Source organism: Eulemur rufifrons, chromosome 21, assembly GCF_041146395.1.
Source record: "Eulemur rufifrons isolate Redbay chromosome 21, OSU_ERuf_1, whole genome shotgun sequence".
NCBI lineage: Eukaryota > Metazoa > Chordata > Mammalia > Primates > Lemuridae > Eulemur > Eulemur rufifrons.
This window is the reverse complement of record NC_091003.1, coordinates 4,594,292-4,613,944: the sequence shown is the minus strand read 5'-3', so window position 1 is coordinate 4,613,944 and position 19,653 is coordinate 4,594,292. Positions and strand designations below refer to the sequence as shown.

The following is a 19,653-nucleotide window of genomic DNA, read 5'->3' as shown; positions in this document are numbered from 1 at the left end:
AGTCTGTAAAAGTGCGTTTCCTCCGCAGAGTGGACTGGATGCTCCTGTACCAGGGCATGGTGGTGCTGGCCGCCAGCCAGGTGTGGTGGACCTGGGAGGTGGAGGACGTCTTCCGCAAAGTGCAGGGAGGGGAGAAGCAGGCCATGAAGAACTACGGCAGGAAGATGCACCGGCAGATCGACGAGCTGGTGACGCGCATCACCACGCGCTTAAGCAAAAACGACAGGAAAAAGTACAACACGGTTCTCATCATCGACGTGCACGCCAGAGACATCGTGGATTCCTTCATAAGAGGCAGGTGAGTGTCTTCCGAGGCCACCTGCGTTTCAAAATGGACCCTTGGGTGTTCTCTGGTCCCCCTCAACTGTCCCCCTGCCACCCCCCGCATTTCTCTCCCCCCAGCATTGTGGAAGCGCGGGAGTTCGAGTGGGAGAGTCAGCTGCGGTTTTACTGGGACCGGGAGCCGGACGAGCTGAACATCCGGCAGTGCACGGGGACCTTCGGCTACGGCTACGAGTACATGGGCCTCAACGGGCGGCTGGTCATCACACCGCTGACCGACCGCATCTACCTGACACTCACCCAGGTGACCGTGGCCTGGCGCTCGCAGCTGCCGCGTCCCTTGGGGCCGTGCGTTTTCCCCCCAGCGTGACGGTGGCCACTGACATAGTTAAGCGAGATCAAGAAAAGATACTCCCTTCGGAATATAACCTGATTGTCACCGTTTGGGATGGGGATGTGAGGTGCCCATGAGGCCCATCACTGGGGACCGTGGGGGCGTCGGCCTCAGGGCCGGCACCAAACAGTTTGCCTGGGCTGCTCAGTCCCTGGGTCGCTGGTCTGTATATAATGGGGGGTCGGCAGAGGTCAGGGGGGGAATGCCGACATGTCAGAGGGGGTGCCGTTGGGGGCCGAGAACGCCATGCTTTTGCACGTCTTGTGACAGCTTTTATTCCGGATTCCAAGTGAACAGCCTTGGAATAGAGACAGTGTCTCCCTCCAGGACGGAGGGCAATGAAGATAACGTGGCTGTGCTGACAGGGTTTGGGTGGGTGTGCGAGCCACACCTGTGACTCAGACCCCTCTTCCCCGCCTCCGCCTGTGGGACCCGCGGGTCCGGGGCAGAGGGACGGGTGGGAACGGGAAGCCCACACTGTCTTCTGTGCTAGGAGTCATAAAGGCCTTTGTTTTGGGGGAAGAAAAAAAGGTGTGATCCTATCTATATCAGTCGGGGGTCTCCAGAGAAACAGAACCAATAGGAGATTATCTGTCTCTGTCTAGGTAGTCTGTATTGTCTAGGTGGGTAGATGTCTAGGCAGAGATTTATTACGCGCTGTCGCCTGGCGTGATTATAGAGGATTAGTCCCACAGTCTGCCGTCTGCAGGTGGAGAACCGGCAAAGCCAGTGGTGCAGTCGGAGGGTCTGACTGCGGAGAACCGATAGTGTAGACTCCAGTCTGGGTCCGAAGCCCTGGGAACCAGGAGCGCCGAGGGTAGACGCTGATGTCCCAGCTCAAGCAGCCGGGCAGTCAATCCAGCCTTCCTCCCTCCTTGTGTTCTAGTCAGTCTCCAGGGGGTTGGACGAGGCCCAGCCACACTGGGCGGGGCCGTCTGCTTACTCAGTCTACCCGTTCAAATACTGTCCCTCACAGACACACCTAGGAACAACGTTTGGCCACCTGTCTGGGCATCCTGTGACACATAGAATTAATGATCACATGGTCTATACACACACACACACACACACACACACACTCTGCACCTGTTGTCACGGTAACAAATTTGGCAGTGACCCCTCTTTCCTTCTGTGCATCAGAAAACGTGTTTACCTCTGGCTTATCGCAGGCACTGTCCATGTATCTGGGCGGCGCCCCTGCTGGCCCAGCGGGTACCGGCAAAACCGAGACCACCAAGGACCTGGCGAAAGCTCTGGGCTTGCTCTGCGTCGTAACCAACTGCGGCGAAGGCATGGATTACAAAGTAAGGCCTGGCTGTCACTTCTGATCCTCTCTTGTTAGGCAGAGAGCTTAAAGTAGGACATGGCAGGAAGGCATTTCACCTCACTATGACATGGTGACAACTGCAAGAATGTGGTAGAAAACCTCTGACCACCACAGTCCCAGAACTGAAATGTGTCTGCATAAAGATTCCGCTTTGTCAGCAGCGTGCAGAGCAGGAGTCCCAGACCTCCTAGCCTGCAGGGCTCGGGTAGCTAATGTAAATGAGTAAAGCAGCCGGCAGAGGCAATAGGGAGTGGTGGGGTCTGTGGCCAAGTGGAGAACAATGCTCTAAGGGGATGTTGCCGCTCAGTTTGATTAATTATCACTACTTGGGAAAGTGGTCCCAGCATTGCTAGATTTTACAGCATTTCAAGAGGAGCCAAAAGTCTGGCATTCTACACAAAAATCTCAATTTGTAAAATCCCAAGTGGGAGCTGGCCCATGAGAGGGGCTTGGAAGTCTTGCCAGAAGGATCCATCTGTGGGGTGGCTGGCTGGCTGCTTCTCTGTCAACCTGACAATCTCGTTGTTTGCTTTGATTTAGAAAGTGTATCCACAAATGTGTTGCTTGCAGTTTTAAAGGTGAAAATCGCCCTTGTCCTGACGTTTCTTTCCCTCTAGGCCGTGGGGAAGATTTTCTCCGGCCTTGCGCAGTGCGGGGCTTGGGGCTGCTTTGACGAGTTTAATCGGATCGACGCCTCTGTGCTCTCAGTTATCTCGTCTCAGATCCAGACGATCCGAAACGCTCTGATCCATCAGTTAACCACGTTCCAGGTGAGGACGAGCGGGAAGCCCGCCCGGATCATCTCCCCAGGTGGAAACTTGCCCCGTGACCTTTGCAACGTCGGCGGGTGTGCAGCTGTCTTTCCAGACTAGACTTCCTGGAGAGGATGCGTCCGATTTTTGTTTTCCAATTGAGTTGGATGGGATCCCCCAAATTATCATGACTGAGGATTAAAGATTTTATTTAATTTTTTATTGCAAAATATTAAGGGGGGGTACAAATGTTTGAGGTTACCTGGATCGTTTTTGTAACGCTTGAGTCCTGGCTGTAGGTGTGCCCGTCACCCAAACAGAGCTCATGGCACCCACTATGTTGGTGTGTTCCCTGCCCGCTTGCTTTCCACCGAGTGCTACTACCCTCTGTGCACAGGTGTGCTCCTGGTTAGTTCCAGTTTAATAGTGCGCACCTGTGGTGTTCGTTTTTCCATTCTTAAGATATTTGACTAAAGATTTTAATAGTCCAAGGACTTCAAACTAATTCCAGACATATAACTATTAGTTACAGACAGGTAGGACAGTGATGTGCAGGGCCCCCTATAAAGGAAAAACAAAATATTCTTGGTGACTTCCCAAGTTTGAGAAGACCTGACTTAAAAAGTTAATGTTCTGTTCAATCATGTTATCACAGTGAACAAGAAACTCTGCCTTCACACCTTATAAAGTTGTGGCATTATTATGAGTAGAATTTTTAATGTTACCGAAGTGAGAAGGCAAATTGAAAATAAATTTTTTGGGGGCCGGGCATGGTGGCTCACGCCTGTCATCCTAGCACTTTGGGAAGTCAAGGCAGGAAGATCACTTGAGACCAGGAGTTCGAGACCAGTCTGAGCAAGAGTAAGACCCTGTTTCTACAAAAAATAGAAAAACTAGCTGGGTGTGGTGGCTGTGCCTGTAGTCCCAACTGCTCAGGAGGCTGAGTCAGGAGGATTGTTTGAGCCCAGGTGTTTGAGGTTGCTGTGAGCTATGATCACGCCACTGCGCTCCAGCGTGGGTGACAGAGCAAGACCCTGTCTCAATCAATCAATTAAATAAAACAAAACAAAATTGTTTTTTGGGGAATTCACCAATCTCTGTCCAAGGATACGTTTGCAGACTCGAGTTTGAGAGGTCTGCAGTAAATTACATCAGATTAAGCTGGATTGGGGTTTGGAGAAACACGACCTTATTATAAAATTTAGGTAGCCCAGATAGAAGTGGGTTCTTTGACAACATAGGACCAGGGTGACTGGGCTATTTCCCTGCACTGGGGCCCCCTGTGGTCCCTACGTGCCCCACTCCCCACCTCCGCTTCTGTCCTTGTCCCTGCCTGCTTTGCACGCCGTCACCTCAGTCCACTGTCTGCAGTCACAGCATACCCTGTGACACCATATTTGTCCCCATCCATCTGGAATTGTCCTTTCTTTCCCTTTATGGAAAACTCCTACACATCCTCCAGAGCCCCATTGAGGGGGTCAGATTCAAAATTGAGCTTGAGCTGGTGGACCTGGCATCCCACCTGCTTTCTCTCCAGACCTCGTCAGGGGTCACTGTCAAGAGATCATGTAAACTGGATGGATACTGTTAAATATTTTCCGGATCCCAGTAAACGTTCTGGATACATTTCCCTTTAATTAGTTCTTCTGAACTATCTTAGGGCGGAGCTGACTGCCCCTGTGGGAGGGAAATGTAACCTGTGATGCATGTAGGGTTTCAGCGAGGCGTCTGCTCTTCCTCGGGGACTGTCTGGGCCTCGCGGGATATGGAGGAGGGTGAGGATGGTCTCAGTGGGGACTTGGGAACGGGATGGCTGCCTTGTTTTTGGAGAGCACCAGCTGTCTGCTGGGCGGCCCTCTCGCCGGCGATGCAGCCTGTGCCTCGTAACAATAGCAAGTCCTGTCCTCGGCCTGGTGTCCAGTGTCTGGTGGACACTGACGGGGAAATAAGATAGAAAAGTTCACTGGGAGACAGTCGGGACCCAACTGTGGCTGCAGAGGCTAAGCGTACGGGGATGTCTGCAGGCCGTTGGTCCCTGGGGCAACCGGAGGAACCAAGACGGCTCAGCTGGAATTCATGCGGGAGGGTTGGTCGCATTAAGTGCGGCGCCCACGTGGGGGTGGAGACGGGGTGGGAGAGATCTGACAAGTAGGGGAGTGGAAACCGGTGTGTGCGCGTGCGAGGAGGTGGCCAAGCGTCTCCTGGGCTGCCTCGTTCAGTCGCCACAACTGTGCAGGAAGGGCACCCCCAGACTCAGAGAGGGTAAGTGACCTGTGGGGGTCACACAGCGCCTCGTACCAACTCCCAGGCTCATGCTTGCCCAGCCTCAGCCACTTCTCCAATGTGAGACCCTGGGTTCAGATCAGAGTTTGGGGCTCAGCTGAGGCTCGCCCCCCCAACCCCAGAACACCGGGGCCTTCAGCGAGCGGGGGTGGGGTGGAGGTGGTGGGGGGGGGCGTTCTGTGTTTAACACCTGGGAAGGGAAAGGAGCTAAATGGTGTCGTCCGCCTCGTACCATGAAAGTGAATCTCCGCGCTGCTCGCCCCAGGCCCCCTTGCCCTGGGGTGGGCGGGGCCGCACGACCCCTCCTTTCTTTCTTCCTGTCCTGCAGTTTGAAGGGCAGGAGATCTCCCTGGACTCTCGCATGGGCATCTTCATCACCATGAACCCCGGCTACGCGGGCCGCACGGAGCTGCCCGAGTCGGTGAAGGCGCTGTTCCGGCCGGTGGTGGTGATCGTGCCCGACCTGCAGCAGATCTGCGAGATCATGCTCTTCTCCGAGGGCTTCCTCTGGGCCAAGGTGGGCTCCGCTCCCGCGCTGGGCGCTCGGGGCGCGCGAGTGAGCTCTGCGTGGCTCGTTAAATGTTTTTGCTTTGTTTGTCTCCCCGCCCCTTAAGTTCTTTTAAAATTTCAGGATAATTGAAGATGCACAAGAGGTTGCAACAATAGTAACACATGTGCCCTTTCCCCACGACAGCGCCTTACACATCCGTGGTCTAGCCTCAAAACCAGGGAAATGAGCTTGGCACGAGTGCCACGAACTCAGCTACGCGCTGTACTGGGATTTCTCTGGGCTTCACTTTCTCTCTCTCTCTCTCTCTGGAGCTGCAGTTCTGTGACATTCTATCACCTGTGCACCAAGTGAGCATTACTGCAGTCAGGATACAGAACCGTTCCATTGCCACAAAGAAACTCCCTTATTGTCACCCCTCAATAGTCACACCCTTCCCGTCTCACTCCTGCCAGCCCCCCAGCTGTTCCCCAGTCACTGTAATTGCATCACCTTCCAGAAGGGTCTGTGCCTGGAATCACCAGACCCCACGTAAGCCTGCGAGACGGGCGGCTTTCCCTCGCATAACGCCATTGAGAGTATGTGATTTAAAAAAAAAAAATCTTAATAACTTTTATCCTCTGTAAAATATCTATAAAAGTGTGCACCTGGATATTTCCAGGAGGTTGATACACAATAGAGAATAGTTTTACCGCAAAGGGTTGTTACGTTGCTTTCCTGCGATACGTGTTTTACCGGAAACACCTGCTGCCCACTGTGAGGCCTCTGAGTCCGTGGGATGAGATCTCTTGTTCTGACTTTTTGTGACTGAGACTCCCACGCCCGCCTTGGGGACCAGCAAGCTTTGAATCCTTGATGCGGACCCGGGGGCCGACTTGTCCTCAAAGCAGTTCTACCTTTAACAGTGGGCTTAGGTCAAAGCAGACAAGCATGTATTTGGAGTGTGATTACGACACCTTTAAATCAAGGTGATTAAGATCTTCCTCAGCTTTGTAAGAGAGTCATCGAATTCTGGTAAGGCAGCTGTTTCTTTTAAATTAGTTCTCAATTTGCCGTGGTTAAAAACGAAGGACGCAGCTGGTATTTCCGAGCGTCAGAGACCAGATTTGCTTATGTGTAGAGCAGCTTCCCTGGAACCTTTGCACTCATTTTCTTGCATCTGTGTAACGATGTTCTGTTGATTTTGCAGCATTTGATTTTTACCCTTTACCTTCTGTCAAAAAGACGCTGGCGAAGAAGATGACGGTTCTGTACAAGCTGGCCCGGGAGCAGCTCTCCAAGCAGCACCACTACGATTTCGGACTCAGGGCCCTGAAGTCGGTGCTGGTGATGGCTGGCGAGCTGAAGAGAGGCTCCTCTGACCTCAAGGAGGTAGGGGCCATGTGCTGGAACGTTCTCTGATTTCATCTGGATCGTGTGCGTAGGATAAGTACTGGGGTCAAGGTGATGGCTGCAGTCAGTACTCGGCTGGAAGGTCTGGGGTTTTTTTGAGACGGGGTCTTGCTCTGTCGCCCAGGCTGGAGTGCAGTGGTGTAGTCACAGCTCACTGCAGCCTCCAACTCCTGGGCTCAAGTGATCCTCCTGCCTCAGCCTCCTAAAGTGCTGGGATCACAGGCGTGAGCCACCGAGCTCGGCCTCTACTGCAAGTTTTAAGTCTTCGCCCTCACTTCGTTTAGCGGTTTAGCGGTCTAGCCTCGGTGTGGTCTCCTACCCATTATGTCGTTTACTGCTTATTAGACTTAGTACCTTCAGGCTAAGTTTCACGTTGTTTTTTTTCCAGAACCAGAGTTTATGATGCTTCAATAGTAACAGTCAGTCTGTAACCTCAGGATGGTGGGGCCGGAGGCTGCGGACAAACAAAAGTCTCGTAAAAGCATAAATATCAGTGTTCATTTTTTCTTTGCAACAAAAGCGAGAGGAACGACTGTGCTGATTTTACTCCGAAGCGCAGGCTCAGTCGGTGCCGTGCTGTGGGCAGCAGCGTTGCTTGTTTCCGTGGCTGCACTGTTTAATACTTAATTTTATGTGTTTCACTTTAGATTTTTATGTTCATAGCTGAAACTTTTTAATTTTGAAGAATATGAAATTTTACATTTTACATATAAATTTTGTTTTATAAAGTTTTATATTCTACATAAAATTTCATTTTTAGTAAAAGTTTTATATATAATTTTAATATAAAAAGTGAAAAGTATATCTAATTTCTCTATTTACTCTCTATTTATATACTAACTATGTGTAACAATTTGTGAACTATATAAAATTTCACTTTACATTTTCTAAGAGGGGTCCAGGCCGGGACTCCCTTGGCGACCCCCGGGTCTCGCCCCTCCAGGACGTGGTGCTGATGAGGGCCCTCCGAGACATGAACCTGCCCAAGTTCGTGTTTGAGGACGTCCCCCTTTTCCTCGGGCTGATCTCCGACCTGTTCCCGGGGCTCGACTGCCCTCGGGTCCGCTACCCCGACTTCAACGACGCCGTGGAGCACGTGCTGGAGGAGAGCGGCTACGTGGTGCTGCCCGTGCAGGTGCAGGGGATGAGGGTGTCATGAGTGCGTGTGGTCACCGTCGCGCAGCTCTGTGACTGTGCCAGAAACCACTGAATCGTACACTTAAAACGGGTGACCTTATGCTGTGTGAACTGTACCTCAACCAAACGGTTTTTGCCACTTTTTTTTTTTTTAAAAAAAGATGTGTTTTAACCCAGCTGCCGATGTTTGTCCCGCAGGTGGACAAAGTGGTTCAGATGTTCGAGACCATGTTGACCCGCCACACCACGATGGTGGTGGGGCCCACGGGAGGCGGCAAGTCCGTGGTCATTAACACCCTGTGTCAGGCCCAGACCAGGTGAGCGCGACCTCGTGGCGGGGCCTGGTGGCTGGGTGGGTTCACGGGAGACGTTTGGTGGCAGCGTCACCACGCCCCACTTTGCTCTCTGATTTCCTGCGAGGGTCAACGTGTCCTAAACACCCCTTTAAAGCTCAGCGTCTTTGCTTGTTTCATTGCCGAGTGAGTTCACGTGTTTTAGAAAGCAGAGGAGCAACCCTTGGGCGGGTCGGACAGGGTTAGGCTGATCTGTGAGATGAGAATTCCACCAGCTGCCTTGCAAGGGTATATTGAAGTGAGCGGCAGTCACGTTTGGTGTCCAGATTGCTGCTTTACAGTCGGCCACCCTCTGCAACGCCACCGTGGTATCCAAGTGGCCGGAGAGTGTCACTTCCTTAGCCTCTCTGCTATCACCGGCCCTGCAGGGGCAGTTCTGCTGGAAGGAGGAGGTGACCTCACGTACCAGTGTGGACTGGCGCAGAGGCCTGCAGGGGACGGACAGCCTGTGCCTGCGGAAGTGGGTGTCCTGACCTGCCCCACGCAGCAGCTACATTCCAGAAACGCCCCGGCGGATGCCGGCAGCCCAGCAAAACTCTAAATCAAGCCTTGTCATTTTCGTGACTCTCACATTTCTAGACGGTCTATACAGTCTAACGAGTGACTGTCGTTTCTTCTTGGTTCTTCAAATGTTCCACGTGAGGAAACCAGAGGGCGGTGGCTTTCTGGCCCTCCGTGGGCCGAGTCGTCCTGCGTTCTGTTACTCCGGCAGTTCCCTGACAGATGATTCGGAGAACTGTCGCCTACGTGTGTGTGTCTGCGGAGTCGAACGCGTGGTTCTGTGCGTGTGGTTTTCTCTAGATGAGTTAATCACGTGGTTAGCGTGGCGGGTGGACAGGCATGGTGGGAGCAAGCCGCCTCCCTGGCTTGTAAGGCCGGCAACGCAGCAGATACGGCCCTGTGAGTACGGGGGCTCGAACACCCGTGATTCAGAGGCCTGTTACGTTGTCCCAGACGAGTGAGCACGGTCTCCTACACACCCTTAATGATGGGATATTTACCTAAATGTCACATGTATGAATATGAAACACACGTGAAGGTGAGCTGCTTGGTGTCCTTCACAGGAAAAGCTGTGTTTTCATTTGTGTTGGGGCCACATTTTTGGTGACATGCGGTTCCTTTACGTTTAGTATAAACCACAAACAGCTAACGGGAAGCCCGGTGGGGAGTCCGTGAGGACCGTGTTTTAAATTCTAGACGGGATCCGGAACATCTCATTCCTCACACGGGCAGCCCGGGCTGACGTGCTGATGCGTTTAGTTTGCCCGCACCGTGGCTGACGCCTCGCTCTGATCTAGGCTCGGGTTAACGACCAAGCTGTACATCCTGAACCCCAAAGCCATGAGCGTCATAGAGCTCTACGGCATCCTGGACCCCACCACCCGCGACTGGACGGACGGGGTGCTGTCCAACATCTTCAGGGAGATCAACAGGCCGACGGACAAGAAGGAGCGAAAGTGAGTATTTTTGTAAGGAGGAAAGAGCCCGGGTTAACTGATGAGCTAAATGAGCTAAACGTGACAAACTGTGCCGAGACTAAGGGCACGGGTATATCGCAGTTCCGTGTTCGGACTCCAGCAGACGTAGAGTCCCATGCTGGGGTCTCTGCTTACGAAGTGCCAGGTGCCAACTTGGTGCTTTTTATATATGACCTTAATTCGTCCTCGATAATGCCATGTGGTAGGTACCAGGACTGTCCCCAGCTCCCACGGGGGAAACTGAGGCCTAGAGCAGGTAAGAAACTTGCCAAGGCCAGGGATTTGGACCTGGGTTTGTGTGACTCAGCCCTGAAATGCAGCCAGACTGTCGGGTCCCCACGCGCTACGGCAGGCCAGCCCAGGAAAGGCAGCCGAGCGCGGCGGAGAGTGCTGGGCCCTGGGTGGTGACTTCCCCGCCTGCAGGCGTGCTCGGCGATGGTGCTGACTGTGTCACGTGTGGTGATGGGCCCTGGGTCGTGACTTCCCCGCCTGCAGGCGTGCTCGGCCATGCACTGCTGACTGTGTCACGTGCTGTGCGGGGCGGGGAGGCCGAGCGTGGAAGTGCTCTGTGGGCACAACAGTGAAAGCGTCTAGTTGTTCCTGTGATACCTCCTGGTAAACTCAGGAACCGTCCTGATTGGCTGTTCTGGTCAAATCCCATTAGCAATAAGTGAAAACCTTAAATACCAAGAGTCTAAAGGCCCAACTAATGGCTTTGAAAACAACCTCTTCGTAGCACTTCTCCCGATTCTCAATCAGTCCAGGGTCTCACATTGAGTTCAGCTGTCATCTCTTTGGGATCCTTCAGGAAATCCTCAGGATGTCTTTGTCCTTTAGGACCTTGGTGTTCTGGAAGATTCCACACCAGCTGTTTTATAGAATGGTCTCAGCTTTTGATTGTCAGAAGCTTCGTAATTAGATTCAGGCAGGGCCTCTAACAGGAATGACGCAGGAGTGGTGCGTGTCCGTCTCAGCAGCTGGTCGGAGGCAGGTGATGTGGGTTTGCACCATTATTGGTGGTTTTAACTTTGGCTATTGGGTTAAGGTGCCATTTCATTTTCCCCTTTGCAGTTGATATGCAGTCCGTAGGGAGATACCCTGTGACCACATAAATGTCCCATTCCTCATCAAAACTTCACCCAATGGTTTGAGCATTTTTTTTTTTTTTTTAGAGACAGGGTTTTACTCTGTTACCTAGGCTGGAGTGCAGGGCCCTCAAAGTCTTAGGCTCAAGTGATCCTCCCACTTAAGCCTCCTGAGTAGCTGGGACTACAAGCCCATACCACCATGCCCAGCTAGTTTTTAAATTTTTTGCAGAGATGGGATCTCACTATGTTGTCCAGGCTGATCTTGGACTCCTGGCCTCAAGCAATCCTCCTGTCTCAGCTTCCCAAAGTGCTGGGATGAATAGTTGCTTGAATCTTATAATGAATATAAAAGGAAGTCTTTTATTGGGATAATTGGCAAAATTTGAATATGGACTGTGTATCAGACAGTAGTATTGTATCAATGTTAGATTTCCTGAATTTCATGATTGTGCTGTGGTTATGTAAGAGAAGGTGCTTGTTCTTAGGATACACATGCTTAAGTATTTAGAAAGAGGGCATTATGTCTGCAGCTGACTCTGAAAAGTCAGGGAGACAGAGAGCAAGAGAGCATGAATGTGGCAAAAAAATTTAACAACTGGGGAATCTGGTTGAGGGCAAATGGCAGTTTGTACTATTCTATTCTGGTAACTCTACAAGTTTGGAATTATTTAAGAATAAAAAGTTAAAAAAAAAATACTGGAAGAAAATAAAGTGAAATGTTAATGCTGCAAAAAAAAAACTCTAACTACTTACATCAGTGAGTGAAATGGAAGCAGCAATATCAAACCATCCCAACACAGCAGAGGGACAGAGCCCATCCTTTGGAGCCGGGCTTTACGGCCGTGGAACCCATCCTGGCCACAAAGCTGAAGCCTTGCGTAGCTTGAATACTGAGGCCTTGGGGCCGAAGTGGCCCTGCTGCGGGGACAGATGGCGTGTGAACCGGGGCTCGTGAGCTCAGCTGCTCCCGGGGACCCCGCAGGTGGCATAAAGGAGTGAAGTGGGCGAAATTATATGGCATGTCAGTTTCCTGGGGTTGCTGTGACAAGTGCCCGGGTGGCTCAAGTGAGCAGAAATTTATTCTCCCACAGTTCTAAAGGCCAAAAGCCCAACATAAAGGTGTCGGCAGGTCCGGCTCCCTCTGGAGCCTCTAGGGGCAAGTCCTCCCTGGCCTTGTCCCGCTCCCGTGGCTCTGGGTGTCCCTGGGCTACGGCCGCGTCACTCCAGTCTCTGCCTCCGTCTTCACACGGCCGCCTATGTGCACCTCAAATCTCCCAAATCTGCCCCTGCTTTGCTCTTTTGAGGACAGTCGTCATTGGGTTAAGGCCCCCCTGTATAATCCAGAATATCTCGTCTGAGAGCCTTAACGTGGTTACCTCTGCAGAGGCATTTCCCCAAATAAGGTCACGGTCGGTGCTCCTGGGTGAGCACATCCGTGGGGGGTGGGTGACCCTCTGACCCGCCACACGTGGGTGTACAAAATCCTTCCCTTTTCTCTTAACTCTACCACGAGGGAACCGGGGGTTAAAACCAGTGACAAATAGCAATTGATACCAGCCTCAGATTAAGAAAAGAAGGGGGTAGGGGTGCACGGTGACACTTTCTCCGTGGGCAGCTCGTACTCAGCCTCATCAGCTCGTTCCCAGGCAGACACGTGGGTCCGTGTGTTCAGACCTCCCAGTTTGTCCGAGAGGCGACACCTCCAGAGTTTGTGCGAAGTTCCCTGATTTTTAAATGTTGGCGACTAACTCAAACAGTGTTTACGTCCCCCGTGGGTCAGACGTCTGGACCAAGCAGGGTGCCGTGTCTCAGATCCTGCTAGAAAACCCCGGGAGGAGACATTTGGCCCGCACGGGCGGGTTACACCTGGTTCCGTAACTGGAAACTTCCGTGGTTGCCGCAGGTATATTTTATTTGACGGTGACGTGGACGCCCTGTGGGTGGAGAACATGAACTCGGTGATGGACGACAACCGGCTGCTGACCTTGGCCAACGGCGAGCGCATCCGGCTCCAAGCGCACTGCGCCCTCCTCTTCGAGGCGAGTAGTGACGAAAAAGAGTTTTGAACATGCGTCTTTCTTTTGAGCAAAAACCCGCATGTTTATTAAAGTAGTAATAAATATGGACGATTGTAAAACTCATCGTCACGAGGATAGAAATAGTCACTGCCGAGCCGAGCAGTACGTTGTGATGACCTCCACTTTCTTTTAGAGCCATCTGTTTTGTCTGGAGTTTGTAACTGCCTGCCTTTTCCCCCTCTCACCGTTTGTCTTTATCTTATCCTCGTTTGTTTTTTCAAACCTTCTGTCACAACGAGTATTCTGTTGAGTCCCTTTAGTTCCTGGAGACTATTCTCCAAGGCCCTCCATCTCCTGCTTGCAGTGTGGACGGCTTGTCTCCTGGCTGTGGGCCTGGGCTTGCTTTCCCTCTAACTCGCTATTAATGCCATTTCTAGACTGGCCTGCAAGATCTGTCAGTGCGTGAGGATTTGCACATACCGTTGTCTGATCAGCAGACTGAATTATGTCTTCTTTCCTAGAGACAGGCACGTTAGTATTGCTGGTTTGGCTGTGCACTTACTAAGTTTTATACTACCTGATCTGAACTACGTTAAAGAACAAAGACTGAGAGGCAAACACTCCAAATTGATGTTTGTCTCTGGGTGGCGGGATTTCAGTAACTTATTTTCTTCTTTATGTTTTTCTGTTTTTGTCAAATACTCTACAACATACTCATTTTCACTTTAATTTTATAGTAACAGAAAACTTAAAAGGGAGTTACATCACAGATACACAGTCTTCCCCTCGTAAACCCAGGTGTTGAAGCGAAAACCTCAGGAAAGCTGTGTTAATTTTGATAGGACCTGGGTTGTGTGCAGTTGTAAAAACTTTGCACAGGAAAAAGGCCCTGAAATACCTAATGCATCTTGTTTACGGCTGTGGATGTGATTGACGCTCTTTATTTCTCCAGGTTGGAGATTTGCAGTACGCCTCCCCTGCAACCGTCTCTCGATGTGGGATGGTTTATGTGGATCCTAAAAACTTGAAATATGAGCCGTACTGGAAAACATGGGTTAATCGAATACAAAACAAGGTGAAAGCTTTTTCTAAAATGAACTTAGTTCTTGCTGGTCATGGTCGGTTGGATGACATGGCCCCGAGGGATGTCTGCAGGTGAGGGCCATGACCTGGCCCTGGACCTGCCCACGTCCTTGAGCACAAATGGAACGAAAGCATGGCAGACACGCTTACTAAACTTCAGATAGTTCACAGCTAAACCAGGGGCTGACAGACTTTTCTGGAAAGGGGTGGACAGTACGATAAATGTTTTAGGCTTTGCGGGCCGCATGCTTTCTCTCGCAAGTACTCAGCTCTGCCCTTGTGACGTGAAAGCAGCCGGAGACAACATGTGCACAAATGGGCGTGGCTGTGTACCAATAAAACTTTATTTACAAAACCAGGTGGCAGGCCAGAGTGTGCTTAACACAAGCCTTCTTTGAAAGGAGGAGAGATGGATGTGACAGTCATCTGTGGGCTGTGGCTCGATCACATCCAGGACACATGACCACATTCTCACAGTGACACGGGTGGTCTGGGTGCATCTCTAGAAGGGCTGCTAGGCCGAGGGTGAACTGGAAACCAGGACATAAGACCCAGCAATCCTGGGTGGTCGCCGATGCCTTGATAGGGAGAGGGGCCTCCCGCTACTCTGCTGGATGGCTGTGGTCAGGTCACTTGAACTCAAAGATGCTCAGTCCCTTTTCTGTGACGTGGGACCTGTTATCCTCCTTCCTGGGTGGGGTAGACCCTATGGCAGCAAAATGAAATGCTTCGCGATGGAATGAAAAGTATATCGTACAGGACAAATGTCTACACATGTAAGGCTCTAGCGTCAGGGTTTCCTCGCCTGCCAAACTTACTCATCGCAAGATGTTTCTGACCCTCACAAGAAAAGCTTTCTGCCAACTTGATTTAAATAAATAAGCCCTTGGAAGTGCTTTGGAATTCTGCTCTTTTGTAGCTGGAGCAAAGCAACTTAGACGGTCTGTTCGGGAAATACGTGCCCTACCTCATGGACGTGATCGTGGAGGGGATAGTGGACGGGAGACAGGGAGAGAAGCTGAGGACGATCGTGCCTCAGACGGACCTAAACATGGTGAGAGGCGGTGGCTGCTGTGAGCGAGAAGGAATTCTTCCCTGAGACAGACCCTCGCTGGGCTGCTAAGGGGGGGTGAAGACGCCAGATGGGTAACCTGTCACATTGCGGATTAATGCTGGGGACACTAATGTGTAACGTGCGTGTGTGACCCTGTGCAAGTCAAGACACTGGGCTCCACCTGTCCGGACCAAGATGGCGGGACACGTGTTCCCGTCACTCTGGGATCCTGGCTTGCGTGACTGGGGCTGTTCCGTGTGGGTGGAGTGTGTGGACTGAACCAGGTATTTTGCTGTGAACCAGGTGACCCAGTTAACCAAGATGCTGGACTCGCTACTAGAAGGGGAAATAGAGGACCCCGAGCTGCTGGAGTGCTACTTCTTGGAGGCCCTGTACTGCTCCCTGGGGGCTGCCCTGCTCGAGGACGGGAGGGTCAGATTTGACGAATGCATTAAGTGCATCGCTTCTTTGCCTACCGCCGATACGGAAGGAGTCTGGGCCAAACCCGGGCAATTGCCAGGTAGGAACTGTCCCCTGTTTTCCTGCTCTGAGTGCTTTTGGCTGGGTTTTCAGAGGCAGTGAACTTGCTTTTCCGTACTCCTGTCTGTATGGGTTTTGCAAGTCGTTCGACTTTGTAGAGAAACGTGCTCTGGTCAGAGCATCGGGTGGTACCCTCCGGAGAAGTTCAAGCGCGACTGCTGTAGCAGAAGCCCGGCCCCTTTGGTGACCTTTCTTGATGAGCCTAAGCCCTTTCTCACCTGAGCTTCGGTCCTTGCTTCCTTCGCTCTGTTTAAGCTCTTTCAACTCTGCGTATTCCAGCCGCCCCGGGCACCTGGGCCTTCCCGGGACCTTGCCCTGCCCCACCCTGGTTGGGCCCGCGTGGCGCTGTGCGCTGGGGCTGCCTGTCACTCGCCCGGATCTCAGTTCAGAACACTCGGTGTCTGTCCAGTCGCGGGGGGCGCTGGTCCACAGTGCTCGGGGCGCCTGTCTCGTGAGGGAGGAGCAGGGAAGCGCTCGCTGTCCGGCTGTGCCGTGAACAAGCGGCGGTCGTTCCTTGCGAGCCGCGCCACGACTGATTCTGCATGTCTCAGTCTCTGGTCGCAGTGACACGGGCCGTTATCCACCGCAGGTCACCTTCCAACCCTGTACGACTTTCACTTCGATGGCACTCGGGGTCAGTGGGTCCCGTGGAGCAAGTTGGTCCCAGAGTACGTCCACTCTCACGAGAGGAAGTTCATCGACATCCTGGGTGAGTGACGGTCCGGCCCCTGTTCCCGGATTTCAGATCGTGGGGTCCTCGTTCTGGGAGGAAGTGAGGAAGACCCCACGGTCTCTGTGGCGTCCTGAGTCCCTGGTGGAGGGGACTGAGGAGAGTGAGCCGTGGGCCCTGCCACGAGGGCGGCAGCGTTGGTTCCTTTTGTCCCCTGCTGGCTCTGAGCATCTTCGGTGGCTGCGCATGTCGGCTCTCCTCCCGCAGGCCCGTCCCACAGGTGGGCGAGCCGCTGCCCACGCTTCCCCCTGGCCTCCTCGGCTCCCTCAGCCCGCAGAGCTGGCGGTGCGGGAAGGGCCCGAGGCAGGGATGACGTGGGAGCGACCGAGGCAGCGTCTGGGAAACGGCGCTGCCTGCAAAGCCGTGTGCGGTGGGCGTGAACACACCGAGCCTCCTTCAGATGCGCGCCTCGGGCTGCCTGCGTAAAGCGTGGGCCGACTAGTTTCACAAAACATGGCACGGATCTTGGTCCATTGTGCTCACAGGGCGAGGTGAACGCATCAGGGTTAAACACTGCCAGACCCGACTTGTGGTTTCACTCTCTCTTCAGGAGAAGGTGTCAGTCAGGAAACCATATCCTGCAGGGGTCCGAGGGATGCCAGCAACAGAGAAGTTGAGTTTTTAACATCCTGAGTATAAACCAGAATCGGATGTTAAAAACAGTTCGGTGGCCAGGCACGGTGGCTCACGCCTGTAATCCCAGCACTCTGGGAGGCCAAGGCAGGAGGATCACTTGAGCTCAGGAGTTTGAGACCAGCCTGAGCAAGAGCGAGACCCAATCTCTACCAAAAATAGAAAGAAATTAGCTGAGCATGGTGGCTCACACCTGCAGTCCTGTCTACTTGGGAGGCTGAGGCAGGAGGATCTCTTGAGCCCAGGAGTTTGAGGTTGCAGTGAGCTAGGCTGACACTGTGGCACTCTAGCCCGGACGACAGAGCGAGACTCTGTCTCAAAGAAGCAAAGCTAGTCTGGGCATTCTAAATCTGGATGTGGTGACAATCACAGTCATAGAACTGTATCAAACTCGTCAAATCATACACTTAAAACGGGCGAATGTTATGATGTGCAAGTTATACCTCAATAAAGCTATTGAAGTAATGGTTGGGGTGGGAGGTTCTCCTAAGAAGAAAGTTTCCCCGTATCTATGTTTTTGGGATCCCGTCTGGGCTTGTGCTGATGCTTTTTATGGGATTCGAGGGATTCTGTGAAGCTCCGAGTTGCCAAACGCTCGCCCTGTCCGGAGTCCCTGCGATCGCTCATTCTCAATGCGTTTTTACCAGTTCATACAGTGGATACCACCCGGACTACCTGGATACTGGGACAGATGGTTAAAATCAAGCATCCTGTTATTTTTGTTGGTGAATCTGGCACTTCTAAGACGGCCACTACCCAGAACTTCCTCAAAAATCTGAACGAAGAAACGAACGTAAGTCCTGACTAGTATTCGTTATCTACTGCCGCGTAACAAACTGCCCCGGCATGGAGCAGCTTAGCACAAGGGACACTTATTATCTTACGGTTTCTGGGGGTCAGGAATCTGGGAGCGGCTTAGCTGGGTGCTTCCAGCCCAGGCTCTCTCACCGGGTCACAGTTGAGCTGGTGGCCAGGGCTGTCGTCACCTGGAGGCTTCACTAGAGCTGGTGGGGGGGGGGTCCTCCTCCCAGATGGCATTTCCCGTGGTTGGAGGCTGGAGGCCCAGTTCCTCACTGTGTGGCCCTCTCCAAGGGCTGCTCGAGTGTGGCCGTGACGTGGCAGCTGGCTTCCTCCTAAGTGTCCAAGAGAGACAGCAAAGCAGACGCCATGATGTCTTTCATGACCCAGGCCTTCCTTGGACGTCACCTCCCATCTCTTCTGCTGTTTTCTGTGGGTCAGAGAAAAGCAGAACCACCCTGGTGCGGTGTGGCAGGACACACGCCAGGGTGTGACTGCCTGGAGGCGAGGCCGGCTGGGGACCCTCCTGGAGGCTGTCACAGGATGCCTCATCATTTTGGGGTTTCTAACGCTGTTTAAGTTTTTCCTCTGCTTCCTCCAGCGCTTTGTCCAATGTGGTGGGTGGTGGGTCTGACGTGTGCCAGGCGCGGGGCTTGCTGGGTGCACAGGACAAGCGACGGTGAGCAAGCCTGTCCAGGTCTGCTCTGGAAGGATTCGCGGGCAGTGGGAACAAGTGTCACAGTGACAACAGGGAACATGGCAGTGTGGGTGTGGCAGGGAGCACCGAGGCGGCAGGGAGGCAGGTGCCTCCTCTGTACCCCGGACCGCCCTAGGTGGGCTTGGTCCTGCCCACCCCTCCAACTGCCCTGGCTGCATGGCGTCTCAGGTTTATAACCGAGTGAAGACTGCCGCTCCTCCAGGGGGCTTGCCGTGATTTCCGGGAGCTCCAGTTCACAGATACTTGCCTCAAATCTGCGAGGACTCGGTTCTCTGTGTGTTAGTGCCTGTTCGGCGTTTCAGCTTCCAATTCTGTTCTGGCCTGCTGGGACCTCAGCGGGGGGAACACTTTCCCCTGCTTCCCCCCGATTCCCTTGCTTGAGTTTGTGCCCCTTCTGTTCCCAGGGGCTCTGGGGGCCACGGGGCTCCAGGAAACCGTGTGGCCCTGTAGGGCGGGAATGCTCAGCCGGGCTTTGCACTGGACACCTAAAGGGATGTGGGCAGGGCAGGGCTGCCTGCGAGCGGGCGGGCTCACTTGTGTACTGACACACACAGACGTGGGGGATTTAGCTTTAAGCATGTTGGTGCGGCTGGCACAGAAGGGACATTTACAGTTGGGGGACCTGCGGGTTTGTGGAGTCGGGCACAGGAAAGCCACGTTCGGGAGACTTTTCCCCAGCTCCCTCCCTGTCCCTGGGACTCACTCCTGGCCCAGCGAGGTGCATCTGACACGCTGGCTTTAACCAGATGCACGTTCATTTGCAACGTGTCCAGCTTACGTGCCCTGTCTGGGCACATGTCCACGTGGGTGCCCTGGCTGGAGGGTGCTATGGGGACAGTGGTTCTCAAAGCATGTCCCCCAGACCAGCAGCATCGACATCACTGATAACTTGTTTATCCCAGACCTACTACAGCGGCAATTCTGGGGGATGGGCCTGGCACCGTGTGGCACAAGCCCTCCAGGTGCAGCTGGTGCGTGACGAAGTGTGAGAACCACTGATCCGGGAGCTCTCAACACCCCCTCCAAGAGCGCGGGGAGAGGGTCCAAGGGCACGTGCATGAGGGGCCGGGGGGCTTCCCTCCCCT

General features: G+C 53.1%; 1 protein-coding gene across 2 annotated transcripts in view; it reads left to right on the top strand.

The window, feature by feature from the left end:
* Positions 1–19,653, top strand: part of DNAH10 (dynein axonemal heavy chain 10) — a 108,521-nt gene that overhangs the window by 40,328 nt on the left and 48,540 nt on the right. For both annotated transcript variants that reach the window (XM_069497205.1, XM_069497204.1), the window contains 15 exons: positions 29–298; positions 403–586; positions 1,846–1,980; positions 2,621–2,773; positions 5,367–5,555; positions 6,771–6,917; positions 7,882–8,073; positions 8,274–8,392; positions 9,727–9,885; positions 12,898–13,033; positions 13,965–14,087; positions 15,015–15,149; positions 15,453–15,669; positions 16,279–16,398; positions 17,700–17,845. In XM_069497205.1, coding sequence (XP_069353306.1) covers positions 29–298; positions 403–586; positions 1,846–1,980; positions 2,621–2,773; positions 5,367–5,555; positions 6,771–6,917; positions 7,882–8,073; positions 8,274–8,392; positions 9,727–9,885; positions 12,898–13,033; positions 13,965–14,087; positions 15,015–15,149; positions 15,453–15,669; positions 16,279–16,398; positions 17,700–17,845 — 2,425 coding nt within the window. The remainder of the gene's footprint in view (positions 1–28; positions 299–402; positions 587–1,845; positions 1,981–2,620; positions 2,774–5,366; positions 5,556–6,770; positions 6,918–7,881; positions 8,074–8,273; positions 8,393–9,726; positions 9,886–12,897; positions 13,034–13,964; positions 14,088–15,014; positions 15,150–15,452; positions 15,670–16,278; positions 16,399–17,699; positions 17,846–19,653) is intronic.